The sequence below is a fragment of the Hemicordylus capensis genome, chromosome 1 (assembly GCF_027244095.1).
Source record: "Hemicordylus capensis ecotype Gifberg chromosome 1, rHemCap1.1.pri, whole genome shotgun sequence".
Classification (NCBI taxonomy): domain Eukaryota; kingdom Metazoa; phylum Chordata; class Lepidosauria; order Squamata; family Cordylidae; genus Hemicordylus; species Hemicordylus capensis.
In genome coordinates, this window is record NC_069657.1 from 57,715,152 (window position 1) to 57,732,573 (window position 17,422).

General features: G+C 42.6%; 1 protein-coding gene across 5 annotated transcripts in view; it reads right to left on the bottom strand.

Moving 5' to 3' along the window:
* The window catches only part of NUBPL (NUBP iron-sulfur cluster assembly factor, mitochondrial), a 105,017-nt gene extending 87,595 nt beyond the window's left edge, over positions 1 to 17,422 (bottom strand). For 3 of the 5 annotated variants that reach the window (XM_053283581.1, XM_053283580.1, XM_053283579.1), the window contains exons 1-3: positions 17,129 to 17,422; positions 16,716 to 16,863; positions 9,912 to 9,946 (exon numbers count right to left, since the gene is read on the bottom strand). In XM_053283581.1, coding sequence (XP_053139556.1) covers positions 9,912 to 9,946; positions 16,716 to 16,863; positions 17,129 to 17,263 — 318 coding nt within the window. In that variant the 5' untranslated portion in view covers positions 17,264 to 17,422. Of the gene's footprint in view, positions 1 to 9,911; positions 9,947 to 16,715; positions 16,864 to 17,128 lie in introns of those variants that run through there. The other 2 variants (XM_053283582.1, XM_053283584.1) reach the window with 2 other exon arrangements.

Consider the following 17,422-nt stretch of genomic DNA (forward strand, 5'->3'; position numbering starts at 1 on the left):
CATTCACCGTTCTCATATGGTGAATGATCAAGAAAGTGTGTGGATCCATCAGCTGTTCAGTGGAAGGGAGAGGCTAGTTGATATAGTCTGTCCTAGCTTCCTGTTTCTGCGTGCCCACACCAATGTTAAGTTTGCTCTCCCCTACACACAGATGCACTAATATACTGGAGTGGGTTTTGTGTGCTAGAACATATGCTCAAGAATGCTGTGTGAAACCATGGATGGATGGATGGAGGGAGGGAGGGAGAGAGAGAGAGAGTGTATGTGTGCACAGACACAATGCTTATTTTACAAGGGGAAGGGGAATCAAGCCACTAGGCCTAAGCTCCAACCTCCAATTACCTAGCTGCATCCCAAGGCTGCTGCAGAACAGGCTATAGGAGGTCCTTAGACATAAGACACAATTGGTTCCAGAAAACTGTGTCTCAGGTCAAAATGTCTTAACTTGGTATGTATTTTCCAATAGGAACCAATGTTATAAATGGGGAGTTTGGTTCCTGAACCAAGGTCAGATACTCTAATTTTTTTCTGCTACTATCAAAGCTGGTGGTGTGTCAGTCACCAATGTGCAGATAAGCAGCAGATAGTTTAATGGTGGAGAATCAGAAATTGATGGAGGAGAATCCACTGTTGCCGGTGGCTATCTTATGTTTCTTTTTTAGACTGTGAGCCCTTTGGAGCCATTTTATTTATTTATTTGTATCTCTGTAAACCGCTTTGGGAACTTTTGGTTGAAAAGCAGTTTATAAATATTTGTCACATTCGAGCATGGGAAGCGGGGCAAGAGCCAAAACAGCAGGCGTGGCAGCGAAAGGGAGCATCGTGGATGGACAAGTCAGCCAATCCCTCTGGAGCCTCAAATGCAGCTGCCGCCACCAGGACTGCCAGTCTCTATGACAATGTGAGCTTGAGCCACCATTGTTGCCTGCTGCTCCTCTAGCCAGCAGCCATCTAGCAGAGCCTCCCCTCCCATGGTGAGTGTTGTATAGCTGAAACAAGTAGCAATTTACAAACATCTTAAGTGCCATTTGCCTTAACACAAAACATCTTAAGTTGAGGACTGCCTGCACTGCAAAGTAAATGAATACAGCACATAGCAAACACAGAAGAATCTTCAACTATGGGCACATGGAAGGTGGGGTGGGCAGACAGCCTTTGACTCAGGACAGGAGTGTTATACATAGACAAAATTTTCTCTGTTTTCATCTATGAAATGTTGTAGGGTTTCCCCTGCTTTTTTCCTAACTGACTCTGGACCTGTGTGCTTCACATTTCAAAATACATGCACTATGCCCACCAACCATAGACTAGCATCTGTTAGGTTTCTGTGAATGAACTGAAAATTATGCTATATGCACGCATGCAAATTAGCTGCAGTCTTTTCTTCTATATATGATCTTCAGTGCTGGCCCACTTTTGCTTTAAGCTGTGCAAATTAATTCATATACAACTGATAACCAGTCTTAAATACATGCCCGAACCAAACTACACAGAAGCAATGTTAAGTATCTCATACAAACCTTTGTTCCACTGTTTACTCTTCTTCTCTCCCAAAATAATGTAACTGCTTAGAAACATACTCAGATCTCCATGTACAGGTGAAACTCGGAAAATTAGAATACCGTGCAAAAGTCCATTAATGTCAGTAATGCAAATTAAAAGGTGAAACTGATATATGAGACAGACGCATTACATGCAAAGCGAGATAAGTCAAGCCTTAATTTGTTATAATTGTGATGATGGCGTACAGCTCATGAAAACCCCAAATCCACAATCTCAGAAAATTAGAATATTACATGGAACCAAGAAGACAAGGATTGTAGAATAGAACAATATTGGACCTCCGAAAAGTATACAGTGTACTGTGCTTGATTGGCCAGCAAACTCGCCTGACCTGACCCTATAGAGAATCTATGGGGCACTGCCAAGAGAAGAATGAGAGACATGAGACCAAACAATGCAGAAGAGCTGAAGGCCGCTAATGAAGCATCTTGGTCTTCCATAACACCTCATCAGTGCCACAGGCTGATAGCATCCATGCCACGCCGCATTGAGGCAGTAATTGCTGCAAAAGGGGCCCAAACCAAGTACTGAATACATATGCATGCTTATACTTTTCAGAGGTCCGATATTGTTCTATTCTACAATCCTTGTCTTCTTGGTTCCATGTAATATTCTAATTTTCTGGGATTGTGGATTTGGGGTTTTCATGAGCTGTACGCCATGATCATCACAATGATAACAAATTAAGGCTTGACTTATCTCGCTTTGCATGTAATGCGTCTGTCTCATATATCAGTTTCACCTTTTAATTTGCATTACTGAAATTAATGGACTTTTGCACGATATTCTAATTTTCCGAGTTTCACCTGTACACACAAGGCTACTTTTGCCATCTATTTTGTCAGATCCTCAAGCATGCACAGAGCACCTCTCCTGGGACTGAATGACAGTTCTTCTTGGTAAAAGGAATTCTGAGAGCAGGTTGGCTAGAGAATTTCTCCACGTAACAACATAAGCACCATTTCCCAACTGGATTTTTGCCATCCTTAGTCATGCACAGCTGGTGTTTGCTCACTAAAATACTCTGTTCATAAACAAGCAATCTTGATCCTATTATGGCTGGCTTTTATTAATTGGAGTTATTTCTGCTATAACAGCTTTAAGCTATGATGCAGCTTCCAGAAATAAATGCACTAGTACAGGAAGTCCTCGACTTAAGACACTACAAGTTAAGACAAATGGCACTGAAGATGTTTGTAAATTACTACTTTGTTTCAACTTTACCACACTAGCCATGGGAGAGAGGGGAGTCTCCACTAGATGGCTGCTGGTGCATGGGCTATGAGGCAGCAGCACCAATGGCTACTCAGGCTCACATTGTCATTGAGACAGACAGCCCTGGTGATGGTTTAATCTGCTGAATGCTGCTGCATCTGAGGTCACAGAGGAATTGGCTAAGTTACCTGTCAAAGATGCACCCTTCGCCACCACTGCTGCTGTGACGACTCCTCCAGGCTCAGATTCTGTGCTGTGATGGCAGGAGGGAAGGAGCCCTGCACATTCTCAGCCCACACGTCACTTCCTGCCCACCCTCCTTCCTTCCCAAACTGTTGCCCAGGAGGAGAGAGAGGAGAGATACCCAGTTGCCTCTCTTTTTTCCATGGAAAAGTGAGAAAGAGCCAGGAACGGACTGGCAAGGGAGCAGGTGCCAAGGGTGATTAACTTCTCATTCTCCTCCATCAACTTCTATGCTGCATGTCTTTGACTAACATACCACCAGGTTTGACTGTAGCAGAAAAATATAGGGTGTCTTGCCTTGGCTGAGGAACCAAAGCCCCATTTATAACATTGCTTCTTATTGGAAAACAGATTCCAAGTTGTTCAAATTGAGACAGCTTTCAGGAACCAATTGTGTCACAAATCTGAGGACTTCCTGCATGAATATCAGTCAGCCTGGCAGAAGAACCAAAAGTTCCATGGAGGACTCCTGAGGGAGTGGCTACCTCCATTTAAATGAATTAAAAAGAATCTGCTGTCAAAATCAGACATACAATTAAGGAGAAGGATATTAGGGTAAAGACTGGTACCTTCAGGGGAAAGGCAGCTACGATTTCTAGACTTCTGAACAACTTTTAAAAAATTGCATATTCTTGACATTAATTAACTAACAAGCTATAACAACTCAACACTGCTGCAGAGCTAGTGACCCAGGACTGGCCCAAATACTCCAATTGCTTAAAGCAATACTTGGCATGATCTTTTCTTTCGTTACTTAAACAGAATTCGCTTATCAACTAAATGGTTTCATCTACAGGAAGAGATGGCTGTGTGCGTAATCTTCCATGGAATAGCTCTGGAATTGGATTACTGTGCTAAAAGCAACTCTACAAGTGATACCTGCTTAGGCTTAAGGAAACCATTTAAGAACTGTGGCACAGTACTTAAACAGATGCACCAGTGCAGATATCTCTGTGTGGCAGCCCTGACCAGCAACAGATGTACACCCAGTGTACCCACATCCCCCCCACCTGCAGTTGCCACACAAACAGCTCCCTCCAGCCCGGACTTTTATGGTGTCTGCCACAACACACCCAATGTAGAAACAACATGTGCTGGACAGTCCACATGACAAAAGTGGCACTATGGGAAGTGGCACAGTGGGAAGAAAACCAACAAATACATTCTTTTTGCAAGCTTCTAAGGCGCACCAATGGAAGCTTCCCTCCCAGGACTAACAAATAGTTTTGGGAAATGGACCTATTTTCATTGGGACTGGTGAGAGAGAAATGTTGAATATCTCCCTGATCATGCATTGTGGTCTTATCAGTCTCTCTCAGTCCCTGCAAAGTTTCTGTTTACATATGAAGATGAGAGGAATACAGAAGGCTAAACTATATGTTTGACCTGCAGGTAGTTTAGTCCTCAGATCCACAGAAAACTTCAGAAACATGTTTCAAACATAGGAAGCTACCTCATAATGAGTTAAGCCATTGGTTCATCTACTTCAGTATTGTCTACACCAAGCGTTCCCAACCTGGGGTCCCCAGATTTATTTATTTTTCAAATTTGTAGACCACCCCAAACCTGCGTCTCTGGGTAGTTTACAACAACATAACTATAACGTCAACCCCAACCACAATAGCCTTACGTCAATTGTTGTTGTAGTCCAACGTCTGGGCATCCCAGGTTGGGAATCCCTGGTCTATACTGACTGTCAGCAGCTGTCCAGGGTTTCAGGCAACAGCTTTTCCCACCCTTGCCTCAAGATGCTGGGACTGAACTTTGGATTTTCTGCACACCAAGCATGTGCTTTTCCCAATCACCTTTTTCCTTAGCAGGGGTGCCATGAATCTATGAGCAGAGCACACAGCAAGCACACCCACTCACCCCAATATATTCTGAAGTAGGCTGCACATGCCTTATCCACAAATTCCACTATAAACTTTGAACAAGTCTATCATTTCTTCCTTTTCTAAATAAGACACCACTATTTTTGAAAGCTGAAACAAAGGAAATCTCATGTCCTCAATTTATATTGTAATTCATGGGCTTATTTGTTGAAATTTAAATAACGGGAGTACAAGATGACACAAGGAGAACTAGTCTTGTGGTAGCAAGCATGACTTGTTCACCTAGCTAAGCAGGGTCCACCCTGGTTGCATTTGAATGGGAAACCACCTGTAAGCACTATAAGGTATTCCCTTCAGGGGATGGAGCTGCTCTGGGAAGAGCAGAAGGTTTCAAGTTCCCTCTCTAGCTTCTCCAAGATAGGGCTGAGAGGGATTCCTGCCTGCAACCTTGGAGTAGCCGCTGCCAGTCTGTGTAGACCACGGATTCTCAACGTTGGGTCCCCAGATGTTTTTGGACTTCAACTCCCATAATCCCCAACCAAAGGCCACTGGGGCTGGGGATTATGGGAGGTGAAGTCCAAAAACATCTGGGGACCCAATGTTGAGAACCCCTGGTGTAGACAATACTGAGCTAGATAGACCAATGGTCTGACTCAGTATACAGCAGCTTCCTATGTAAGACATGTTGCTTTTCAGTGTCATGACATCCTTTACAATTATGCCAGAATCAAGACATACTGATAAGCAACAGAAACATTAAAATGATATTTCATGTTTAAAGAGCACATTTTTGTACTCACATATTTCACATACATTATCTCAGTAATCCTTATAACATTCCTGCAAGGAGGCTAGCACTATCCTTCTCATATTGCAAGTGTGAGTTGAGACTGGGGGTCAAACTAGATATGACACTGAACACATATTCTCAGATTCCACTGCCTCCTCTTGAAAATAGCAGCTGTGCAGGGCGTGAGTGGGAGGTGAAGGAAATCCTAATCAGAACAGTGGCCTGAGTTGCCCTCTAACAGTGGCTGTTTGCATCAAATGGCACAATGGGTGTGTTTGTGTCTGCTTTTGGATATCCCCCCACCAAAGGTTTTGAAAACAGCACAGTTTCAAATGATTAGCCCCCTTCCACCTGTGCTTCCATCCCAATCTGAATCATGTGCCCCATTATGGCAGATATTTTACAAGAAGAACAATGTGTTTAACATCACATCTAGTTTACTCCCCCCAAAACAGTGGTTTGCCTAAAGTCACTTACTGAGGCCAGGTGGCAAAATGTAACATTTTAAGCAGAAGCATAGCAAGGCTGGAGTGGGCCCTGGGGAAGAAGTGAAGATGGGCCCCGGGACTCCCACTCGCTTCTCCTTTTCCCCTTCCCCTTGCCATGTCTTTGCTGCAGAAGGACTAAGGACATCGTGAAAAACAAAACATTCTCAGCCTGCCTTTTCTCTCACTCCTGTGCAAATAATATTGCACACTGCCTATACACGCAGACTCTCTAGCTCACACACTTGCATGTACATGTTCCCCTGGCTCAGAACCATTTTTAAAAACCTATATACCTACTACAATTACCTAATAACTGTAGTCAGAGTGCTTCTGGATTCACATCTTTCCCTGGTTCCCCATGTTGAGGCAGTGGCCAGAAGCGCTTCCTGGTTCCCCAGATTGAGGCAGTGGCCAGAAGCGCTTTCTATCAACTTCAGTTGATAAGCCAGTTGCGTCCATTTCTTGAGGTTCATTATCTCAGAACAGTAGTACACTTGCTGGTAACCTCTAGGCTGGATTACTGCAATGTGCTCTATGTGGGGCTGCCTTTGAACATAGTCCAGAAACTACAATTAGTACAAAATGCGGCAGCCAGGTTGGTCTCCGGGTCATCTCGAAGAGACCATATTACAGGAGCTGCACTGGCTGCCAATAAGTTACTGGGCAAAATACAAAGTGCTGGTTATAACCTATAAAGCCCTAAACAGCTTAGGCCCACAGTACTTAAGAGAGCGTCTTCTTCTGCATGATCCCCATCGTCCACTGTGTACATCAAGGGAGGCTCATCTGTGGCTATCTTTATGTCGTCTGGTGGCCACCCAGGGACTGGCCTTCTCTGTTGTCGCCTCAAGACTTTGGAACGTGCTTCCCATGGGAATAAGAGTCTCCCGTCTCTAGCAGCTTTTAAAAAGTGTTTGAAGACTCATCTTTTTACCCTGGCTTTTTAACTTTTAAATTTTAGACTGTTATTGATTTGTTTTAACTGTTTTTAGAATTTTAATTGATTTTAATGTTTATTTATTATTTTGCTGTGAACTGCTCTGAGACCTGGGTTTAGGGAGGTATATAAATATGTTCAATGAATAAATAATAAACAGTATTTATACAACAACAACATTGAAGAGCAAGCTGTCATGCAGCCAGTAGGCCCCATTCCCCCAGCGGCCCAGGGACATTTGTCCCACCTTGTTCAATAATAGCTACACACCTGATTTGAAGTGAAAACTTCTTAGATCATTCTCATCCCTTAGCCACTCTACCCTCCTCATTTATCATGCAAATCTACATGATCGATAAATACTATGGAAACCCAACATGGCCATATGTTCTCCAAAACACTGTATTAACATGGTAAAACACTGAAAAAAATCATGTAGGACTTATCTTCAAGGGTGCAAAAGCAGTAGATAGGCTGCATGTAAAAAAACTACTGTTAACAAAGGTAATTGTTTGCTACAGTGCAAAATCTGTTGCTATTTTCACCCTCTGAAAAATCATCAGCATTAATGATGAAATATTTTCTACTCAGTGTTTGAAGACTTGCTAGGTGATTCCCATTAGTGTCAGTTAAACCATTAATTCTAGTAAACAGATTTCAAAATGATACTTCTATATAAAAAATATTCATGCTACATCTGTTACTCCTAAATTGTCCACCACCCCCACCCCCACTGCCTTTTATTACAGTCCCTGCAAACCTGATAGATTATCAGCCAATTTGAACTTTTAACTACAGCTATCTGGTACATCCATGCGGTGAACTCTATCCTTGCTTTGCCAACTTAGGTATTGTGCTTATTTTCTGTAATCTTGCAGTGGATTACAGCCTTTGTCTCAGAGCAAGCTTGCGTGAGGGAAAGAAATGCTGCATCATCCCTGCTTGAGCTGCCTGCTAGGCTTCTCCTAAAACTATCCTGTATTATCGGTAGGTTCAAAATGCTGCCACCACCACCCATCTTATTGACAGAGCTTGAACCTCCCTGGGCTTCAGATGGAATCCCAGGGAAAACTCTATTTTGTTATTGGATAAGTACAAAAATCTTCCATGTGCAAGCCTACATGTGGTGAGAAAACTGATAGCTGCTGAACGTTTGAGGACATGTTTGCACCAGAGAACCCACCTGCCTTTGAGGCCCCCTTTTGCCAAAGTTAAAAACTAACTCAGAGAGGCTTGTAAAAAAAAAAACAGTTTTATTCAATTACTACAGAATGCTTCCATCTGAGGCTTTCTCAGCTTTTAAATCAGGAGTGGGGAACCTTGGCCCTCCAGCTTTTTTTGAACTACAACTCCCATCATCCCCAGCTGGGGATGATGGGAGTTGTAGTTCAACAACAGCTGCAGGGCCAAGTTTCCCCACCCCTGTTTTAAATAGTTAAAAATAGTAGGTTATAAGAACAGAGTGTCTTAATGGATGCTTAAATGTTTATAGAGTTTTATATAGTAGGATGGGTATAGACTAGTGTTTCTTATTTTAATTATGTTACAGGTAAACAAGCACACACACCAAAGAAACAGAAATCCTTGCACAAAACTCTTACTACACCACTTTCTCCTGCCTTAAACTTCCGAAGCCATTAGCCTTGGCTTCCTTTTCTCTTCAACTCGCCAAACTCCGGTTGAGAATCAAGCCCCTGCAGTTCTATCTTCCAGGAGCTGAAGTTATCCTCCTGCGGCCAACCTCCATGGCCACATGTCCTATGAACCTCCCACCTAACAAAGACCTCCCTTCATCCTGGCAACAGCTCTCTAGGTCCCACCCACCTAGTGTGATGATTGGCTGAACCCTGTTGTTCACCAGCCTGTCAGTCAAGACAAGTGTTCACTGCTGGTTAACTCTTTATGGTGAGGGGAGGATAATCACTACAAAGCTATAGAACAAATTAAATACCTGTTGGCTTATCCACATGGGTTCTGTGTTATTTCAGGCAAAAAGAAGAGACCACTTTATTTATTACAGGGCACTACTCCCTTATTCATCACACATGCTGTGTAGTTCAATAGCTAGGAGAATGAGCTATGACCCAAATCTCATCTGTAGGCACTTTCATATGCATCCTGGTTCAGTTGAATCATGTCTGCTGGTCCCATTTCAGGGCAAGGTGTGAAAGGCCCTATGTATGTAATTACTGCAGATTCTGCCTATTTAAGAGGCCACAGTTGTGTGGACAAACACTGTGCAGGTAGCTTTATAAAAATATAGGCTCTTTCACACATTCCTCCAAATGCACATACATAACAGGGCCAAAGGCTATAATCTATTCAATAATAACTGAGTGTGCATTCAGTTGAATAAGTGAAAGGAACCTGTGTTATAAACAAATTCATACTGTCAAGATAAGTCAATATCTCTCCATCTCAATCCCCATAAATGCAATATGGGGATAATAATACTGACCGACCTTACAGGATTATCCTAAGGATTACTGAAATAGTGTATGCAAAGTATTCCAAGCATCTAAAAGTGTATTATACAGTATTTTAGTACAGCCATACTTCTCAACTGTGCTAAACACTTCCACCAGTCTCAGTGAATCGTGTCTTTAGAAGTACAACACACCACACACAAAACATATTCTCTAAATAATTACACACAAAAATAGTTACCTCATGTAAAGTAATTTTCCTATTATCACAGTATATAGGAACACTGCTAGTTGGCAATCAAACTGGGACTACTATATTGTTCTCCTCTCCCTGCCCCTCCCTGGAAGTTTTAAAATACCTGTCTCTGCAATCCCATTAAAGTTAATTAATATTAAAATAATTAGATGGTCACTTACCGAATCATTTACTGCCAGTGCAAGGGCTACATTTACTGAAAGAGGGGAGAAAACAGAGTTTAGCACAATTCCATTACAAGTGTTATATTATCCAAAAAAAGAGAAATAAAAAGTCTCCATAACTGCTGGGCTATAATACGGGAATTATTTAAGTTTCTTGACACAGTGAATACTGAAAGTAATATTAGCCTGTAAAGTTAGGATGGGCAGAACGTAGACCAAGGCCTACTGACAGATCATTGGGTTCCCTCCAATGATTGGTTCCCTCCTTGGGGGAAGAAGCAGGTGTGAATGTAAAAGAGAGCCCAGATTGGGAAAGGGAGGATAGAAAGGGAGCCATGCTGGTGGGCCCATAAAAATCTGCAAACAGCCTTGCTTAAATTGTATTGCTTTTGACAGTATGTTGCCCATACAGCCTGTTTGGAGATATCCTTTCTGAACTCTTCATAGCTTACTTGGAATTTCATTATCCTGAATATTTTGGTATCTACAAATCTGACAGTTTCACAGCTCATCCCCGACTCCAGATTATTTATGAACAAGTAAAATACTTGGCCTTAATACAGAACAGAGTGGTACCCCTCTGTGTAGTTCTCTTTATTGTGAAAACTATCCATTTATTCTTATACTCTACTTCCTGATTTTAAAAAATCGGTTACTGTTCTTTAAGGGGGTCTATCTTCATATCCTATGACAGCTAAGAGAAGGAATCATGTAAGTAAATCATGGGAGTGAGGGAGGCAAGTAGAAGCTTTCACACTCGTTTCATCTCATGCCTTTATGACAGTTCTATCTGCAAAGTATTCATGTGTATAAAATGAAGGCTTCAGAACTGGTCAAAAGGAGGGAGCACCAACGGTGGCAGGGAGTGGACGGGAGGAGAAGGTACATGGGCTCGGATTTTATCAGCTTGTCTCCTTGGCCTCGGCCTAGAGATATGTCACAGCCTCCCCTAGCCCAACCCCAGCCCAGTTTGGATAGCCAGAAAACCGGCTCTGCTCAGCTGTTGTTCTGCTGCTTTCATTCTTTTGAGGGCCTGACAGTTTCTACCTGTGGGCACTAATTTCATGAGCCCCATCTTGGAGCTGCCAATGAAAGGGGTGACTGAACTGCTGGGTGCTTATAAGGACAGAGGGAGCGCTGGCGGTGTGGCTGGCGGCTGACCTGCAGGCGGCCACTGAAGCCAGCTGCCAAGGTTGGCCTTTGGTGCCAGGTCCTCAGCATGGGACTGAGGGCTGGGGCAGAGCATGCTACAACAACAACTTTTTATATACCGCTTTTTAACAAAAGTTTCCAAAGTGGTTTACATGGAGAGTAAATAAATAAGATGGCTCTCTGTCTCCAAAGGGTTCACAATTTTAAAAGAAACGTAAGACAGACACCAGCAACAGTCACTGGCATTACTGTGCTGGAGGTGGATAGGGCCAGTTACTCTCCCCTGCTAAATAAAGAGAAACACCATGTTAAAAAGGTGCCTCTTTACCCAGTTAGCAGGGGTGAATGATTGCACAAGAAGCTGGAGCTGCTGCTGAAAGAGCTTCTATTGTAGAGTCTTGGGTGAAGTCAATCTATTATGTGTTTGGGGTTGTCTGGAGACGGGGAGGCGAGGGAGTGCATTGACTGTAGGGCAGCTATTCTGGTGGTGGTGAGGAATAGAAGAAGTAATGCTGGCAGGTCAGCAGGCCATTACAGGGGAAGGGAAATCAGAAATGTAATCACTGCTTCCTCTTCCAGCAGCCCTGCCAGCTCTTTGGGGAGCAGTGCCAAATAGCCACAGAGCTTCACCCTGCTCCTTTGTAATGCCAGTTCAGTCCAGAATAAATCAGAAATCATCCATGATGTGATTATGGATGAAGGGTCTGACCTGGTATGTATCAGAGAAACTTGGATGGGGGAGCCTGATGGCCCAGTCTGGTCCCAGCTTTTCCCTCCAGGGTACTCTGCTGAGGAGCAGGTGAGTGAATGTGGGCAGGCAAGTGGCGTGGCTGTGGGTTATAAGAACATCTCCCTTACTAGGATCCCTGTCAAAGTATCTGGTCATATCGAATCCATGTACTTAAGTCTGGGGACCAGGGAGAGATTGGGACTTCTGTTGGTGATGATCACCCCACTGCCCAACAGAGTCCCTAACTGAGCTTACAGACTTAGTTGCAGAGTTGGTGTTGGAGTCCTCCAGGCTTGTGGTGCAGGGGGACTTCAATGTTCACTTTGGGACCAATTTGTCTGGGGCAGCTCAGGAGTTCATAGTGGCCATGACAACTTTGGGCCTATCCCATGCAGTCTCAGGACTGACACATATTGCTGGTCATGAGCTCAATCTGGTATTTTACTCTGAGCTGGATAGTGTTCCATGGGTGGGGACTCCTGTGATTTCCCCATTGTCACGAACTGACCACCATCTGGTTAAGGTTGGACTCACTTTCTCACCCCATCTCCGCAGAGGTGAAGGGCCTATTAGGAAGGTCCACCAGATAAGATTATTGGATCCAATAGGATTCCAAGATGCCTTGGAGGAATTTAGTGTTGGCTCTGCCGGTGATCCTGTTGATCCCCTGGTAGAGAATTAGAACAGCAAACTCACCAGAGTAGTAGACATGATCACTCCTAAGCATCCTCTCCAACCCACTTTGAAATTGGCCTCTTGGTATACAGAAGAACTACTTGGGCTGAAGCCACAAGATAGACAACTAGAGCAAGGAAGACTCTAATCCAAAAGATTACAACATAGAGCACATTTGAAGCATATTGCTTAAGCAATATGTGCAAAAAAGCAGTTTTGTTCTGCCCTTAATGCATCTGCAGTCTCATGCCCACTGGAGTTGTTCAGGGCTGTGAGGGGGCTAGTACATGCCCTTCCTCCCTTGAATCAGAATTTGGATCCATCAATTACCCATTGTGACCTTTTTAATGAGTTTTGTTAATAATCTCTTGTATTCAGGCTGACTTAGACTTGGGTCCCACAATTACTGCAGTGTCTGATACAGAGGTGTCCAGTGACTCCTTGTGTGGTTAGCCTGCCTCAGATCCAGTGTGTGACTCCCGAGGATGTGGACAAGCTGCTTGGAGCAGTGCAGCCTACCGCCTGTTCTCATGACCCTTGCCGAACATGGCTTATACTATCTGGCATGGAGGTTGTTATAGAAGGCCTGGTAGAAATTATAAATGCTTCCCTGAGCGAGGGCAGGGTACCTCCTTGCCTTAAGGAGGTAATTATTAGATCTCTTTTGAAAAAGCCTGCTTTGGATCCTTTGCGATTGAGCAGTGATAGGCCTTTCCCCAACCTTCCATGTTTGGGCAAGGTATTTGAGAGGGTGGTGGCCTCCCAACTTCAGGCAGTCTTGTATGAAACTGACTCATTTCACACTGGCTTTCAGGCAGGCTATGGGGGTGGAGACTGCCTTGGTCATCCTGATGTACACTCTCCAATTGCGAATTGACGGAGAAAGTGTGACTCTGTTGGTCCTTTTGGACCTCTTGGTGGCTTTCTATACTATCAACCATAGTATCCTCCTGGAGCACCTGAGGGGTGCGGTATGCAATGTTTTGTGGTGGTTCTGTTCCTACCTCTAGGGCAGATTCCTGATGGTGTCCCTCAGGGCTCCTTATTGTCTCCTATGTTGTTTAACATCTACATGAAACCACTGGGAGATCATCAAGAGGTTTGGTGCAAGGTGTTATCAGTATGTGGATGACATGCAAATCTATTTCTCCATGTCAGCATCATCAGGAGAAGGCATAACCTTCCTAAATGCCTGCCTGGAAGCAGTAATGAGCTGGATGAGGGATAGCAAACTGAAACTAAATCCAGATAAGACAGGGGTGTTTATTGTGTGGGGTCAGAACTCAGGAGATTATTTTGGTCTGCCTATTCTGGATGGGGTCACACTTCCCCAAAAGAACAGGTGTGCAATCTGAGAGTGCTCCTGGATTCACACTTCTCCCTCGTGTCCCAGGTTGAGGCGGTGGCCAGAGGTGCTTTTTATCAGCTTTGGCCAATACACCAGCTGCATCCATTTCTTGAGATGAATGACCTCAGAACAGAATGACCTCAGAACGCTGGTAACCTCCTGACTTGATTACTGCAATGTGCTCTATGTGGGGCTGCCTTTGTACGTAGTCTGGAAACTGCAATTGGTACAGAATGTGACAGCCAGGTTCGTCTCCAAGTCATCTCAAAGATACCATATTACTCCTATACTAAAAGAGTTGCACTGGCTGCCGATAAATTTCCAGCCAAAGTACAAGGTGCTGGTTATAACCTATAAAGCTCTAAACAGTTTAGAGGTATCTAAGATAATGTCGTCTTCTCCATGAGTCCTGTCACCCACTGAGATCATCTGGAGAGATCTTCCTGCAGCTGCCACCAGCTCATATGGTGGCTATGCAGAAGTAGGCCTTCTCTGTTGCCGCCCTGACATTCTGGAATGCACTCCCTGCTGAGATGAGAGCCTCCCCATCTCTGACAACTTTTAAAGAGTCATTGAAGATTTACCTTTTCATTCAAGCTTTTAAATTTAATTTTGGTTTTAAACTTTTTTTATTTTTGTGTTTTGGTTTGGTTTTATGTTGTTGTAAGCCACCCAGAGACGGAAGTCTGAGATGGCATACAAATTTTATAAATAAATAAATAAAATAATTGACATAGCAATAATACTAATACTAATACTAATACTAATAATAATAATAGACATAGCAATACCAGGGGATAGCAGAATAGAAGAAAAAGAAACAGAAAAAAATCACAAGATACAAAGATCTACAAATTGAAATTGAAAGGCTGTGGCAGAAAAAGACCAAAATAATCCCAGTGGTAATTGGCACCCTGGGTACAGTCCCAAAAGACCTTGAAGAGCACCTCAACACCATAGGGGCCACAGAAATCACCATCAGCCAATTACAGAAAGCAGCTTTACTGGTAACAGCCTATATTTTGCGACGATATCTATAATAACCAACAGTATTGATGATAAAATTCAGCCATCCCAGGTCCTTGGGGAGGACTCAGTGTCTGGATAAAACAAACCAGTCAATAACACCTGTCTGACAGTGTAAACAAGAAATAATAATTCAATTTCTATACCGCCCTTCCAATAATGGCTCAGGGCAGTTTACAAAGAGAAATAACAAACAAATAAGATGGCTATACATTTTTCACCCATCTGTCACCCTCCAAAACTACTTGTGTTATCACTTGGCATCTGTGTTGGCAACTTCAGAATCCAACAACACTGTAGTGTAGAAAATTCAGTTTGCCCACATGAAGGAAGTTATCCTTAAATGCTGAACTTTCCCCCCATTTTGGAAACAAAATCCTAGATCAGGTTATAATCTTGAAGTATGCAAATATAGCCAGCAAGCAACACACTGCCTCCTGCTTTTAAAATTGGCAGCAGCACATGTACACAGAAACAGGTTTCTGAGAAATTTTCTGTACAACAGACAGTATTGTTACTTTTCTTTAAATATATATATAGCAATTTAAAAGCTTCTGCCAAACCAATCACCAGTTCATACATAAAGGCACTTATATTTAAAGTGTTATTCAGTATATGACTATATACTATGGCAACTCTTTCAACTATTGGTAAAGAACTGGAGCTTCTTAGTAACTTGACATGAACATAGATCATAACATTGCATTCTGTTCCCTCCACATAGTAGTAAATGTTCATTACTGTCCATTTATTAATTGCAGTGAGAAAAACAGATGATATCATTCCCTCATTACAATTTTCATATTGGTCACTATGGTCACTAAAAATTAGAAATATTCAGCATACTTGTTTTCATGCAAAGCTTTATGCCTGGTGAATGGGTATTGCTGACATCTTTATTTGCAACAACATCTTTTGAATAATAAGATCAATCACTGACAAAATCTCAAAATGAACAGCCTGGCCTTTCATGCTTGGTAGCACAGAAAATAAACTAAATGTATACATTTAGTGATTACTGATTACCATACAGCCTCAAAAATTACTGACTAGAAAACAATACCAAAAGCTTATGTTTAGATACTGTTAACAATTGGAATATTAAGCCTTCAATCCAGTGTAAAAACAGTTGTGCAGCACAATCCACTGTGCTCCACAGGATTCACTCCCAGGTGAAGTGAAGACTTACAGCACAATGAATGAGTGTCTACAATAGTTGCTACTGCACTCAACAGACCTGGCCCAGGTATGTGCATATAGGATTGCAACCTCATGTTTATATGTCCATCAAGATTATTAAAAACTTGATCTACAAACTATGAGTCAGAGTACACCAATTAGTAGCCCTTCTTATACTTTTTTTTTTAAGGACTAAGGATAATTAAAATGCAAGCAACTAAAACTAACTTTTAATTTTGAATTTGTAATCCATCCTAATCTTTTGGTCTCTAAATAAAACAAACAAAAAGACTTGTGAAGGAAATGTTTGTTATGTTTTGGTTGTGGATAGCGAATCCAAAAATGAAAACTAATGGATACACTCAGGACTAAGAGATCTTTCCCCAAAGTAATGTCTAAATGGTTTTCAGCTTCATTTTCTGTGATGAACAGGTTGTTGTACCAAATTCAGAGTGTGTGGGGGGGACAAAATATTTATTAAAAACCAAATTAGACAGATTTTCAAAATTTACTAGGATGTTGTAAATAGACTGCAGATAAGAACTTACAATATATATTGTATATCTTGCTCTATTAAAACATGTCACTAACTAACCATATAGCTATACTTGAGCTATTATATGTATACTATACAAAATCTTCAAGCAAATTAAAGAAAATAATATGCTGACTAAAACAGAGAAAAACTTACCGGCAGTTGTTGACTTTCCAACACCCCCTTTCCCAGAAGCTATAACCAGGACTTGCTTAACTCCTTCAATTGGCTTTTGCTTTGGAAGTCCTCTGGCCATGATTGTGTTACGCTTCTCTTTTAGGAATGCATCATCCACATTTGACGACTGGGGGAAAAATATGCAAGTTCTAAGCTGTTACTCATACACCAAGCTCCGCAGCTTATTTAGAAATTGATCCATAAGCCTAGCAAAAATAAAGCATGTCACAACTGAGCCCTTGTCATGGTTACCGAAAACTGTCTTAGCTTTGCTCAGAATGCAGCAAACCTGCTTGCAGCATGTAGCATTACTTGTGCGTGTGCTTGCAAGAAGAGCATGACAGTAACGAAGTAGGTGAAGCGATACATGGGCATTAACTAGGAAAGCTTACCCATCTTTTCAAGTTTACCGCCACTAAGTTGAGCAGCCTTACAGAAAACCGATGGCGGGCCACGAATAACGTTTCAAATCCTCTTGTTCTTAACCTGCCACCTGGTCGCCATAAGGCTAGACAAGAAAAAAACATCTTATATGAACGTGTCGTGGTATTCCTAACTACAGCGCGCACACTAGTCCGGGCGAATCCACCAGTCCCTGCAACCCATGGTTTGCCCCGCCCTGCTCCATCCCCTTACAAAGGCAGCGTAACTCCCCTTGTCACCTCCCCGCGCTGTTTTGATGACGA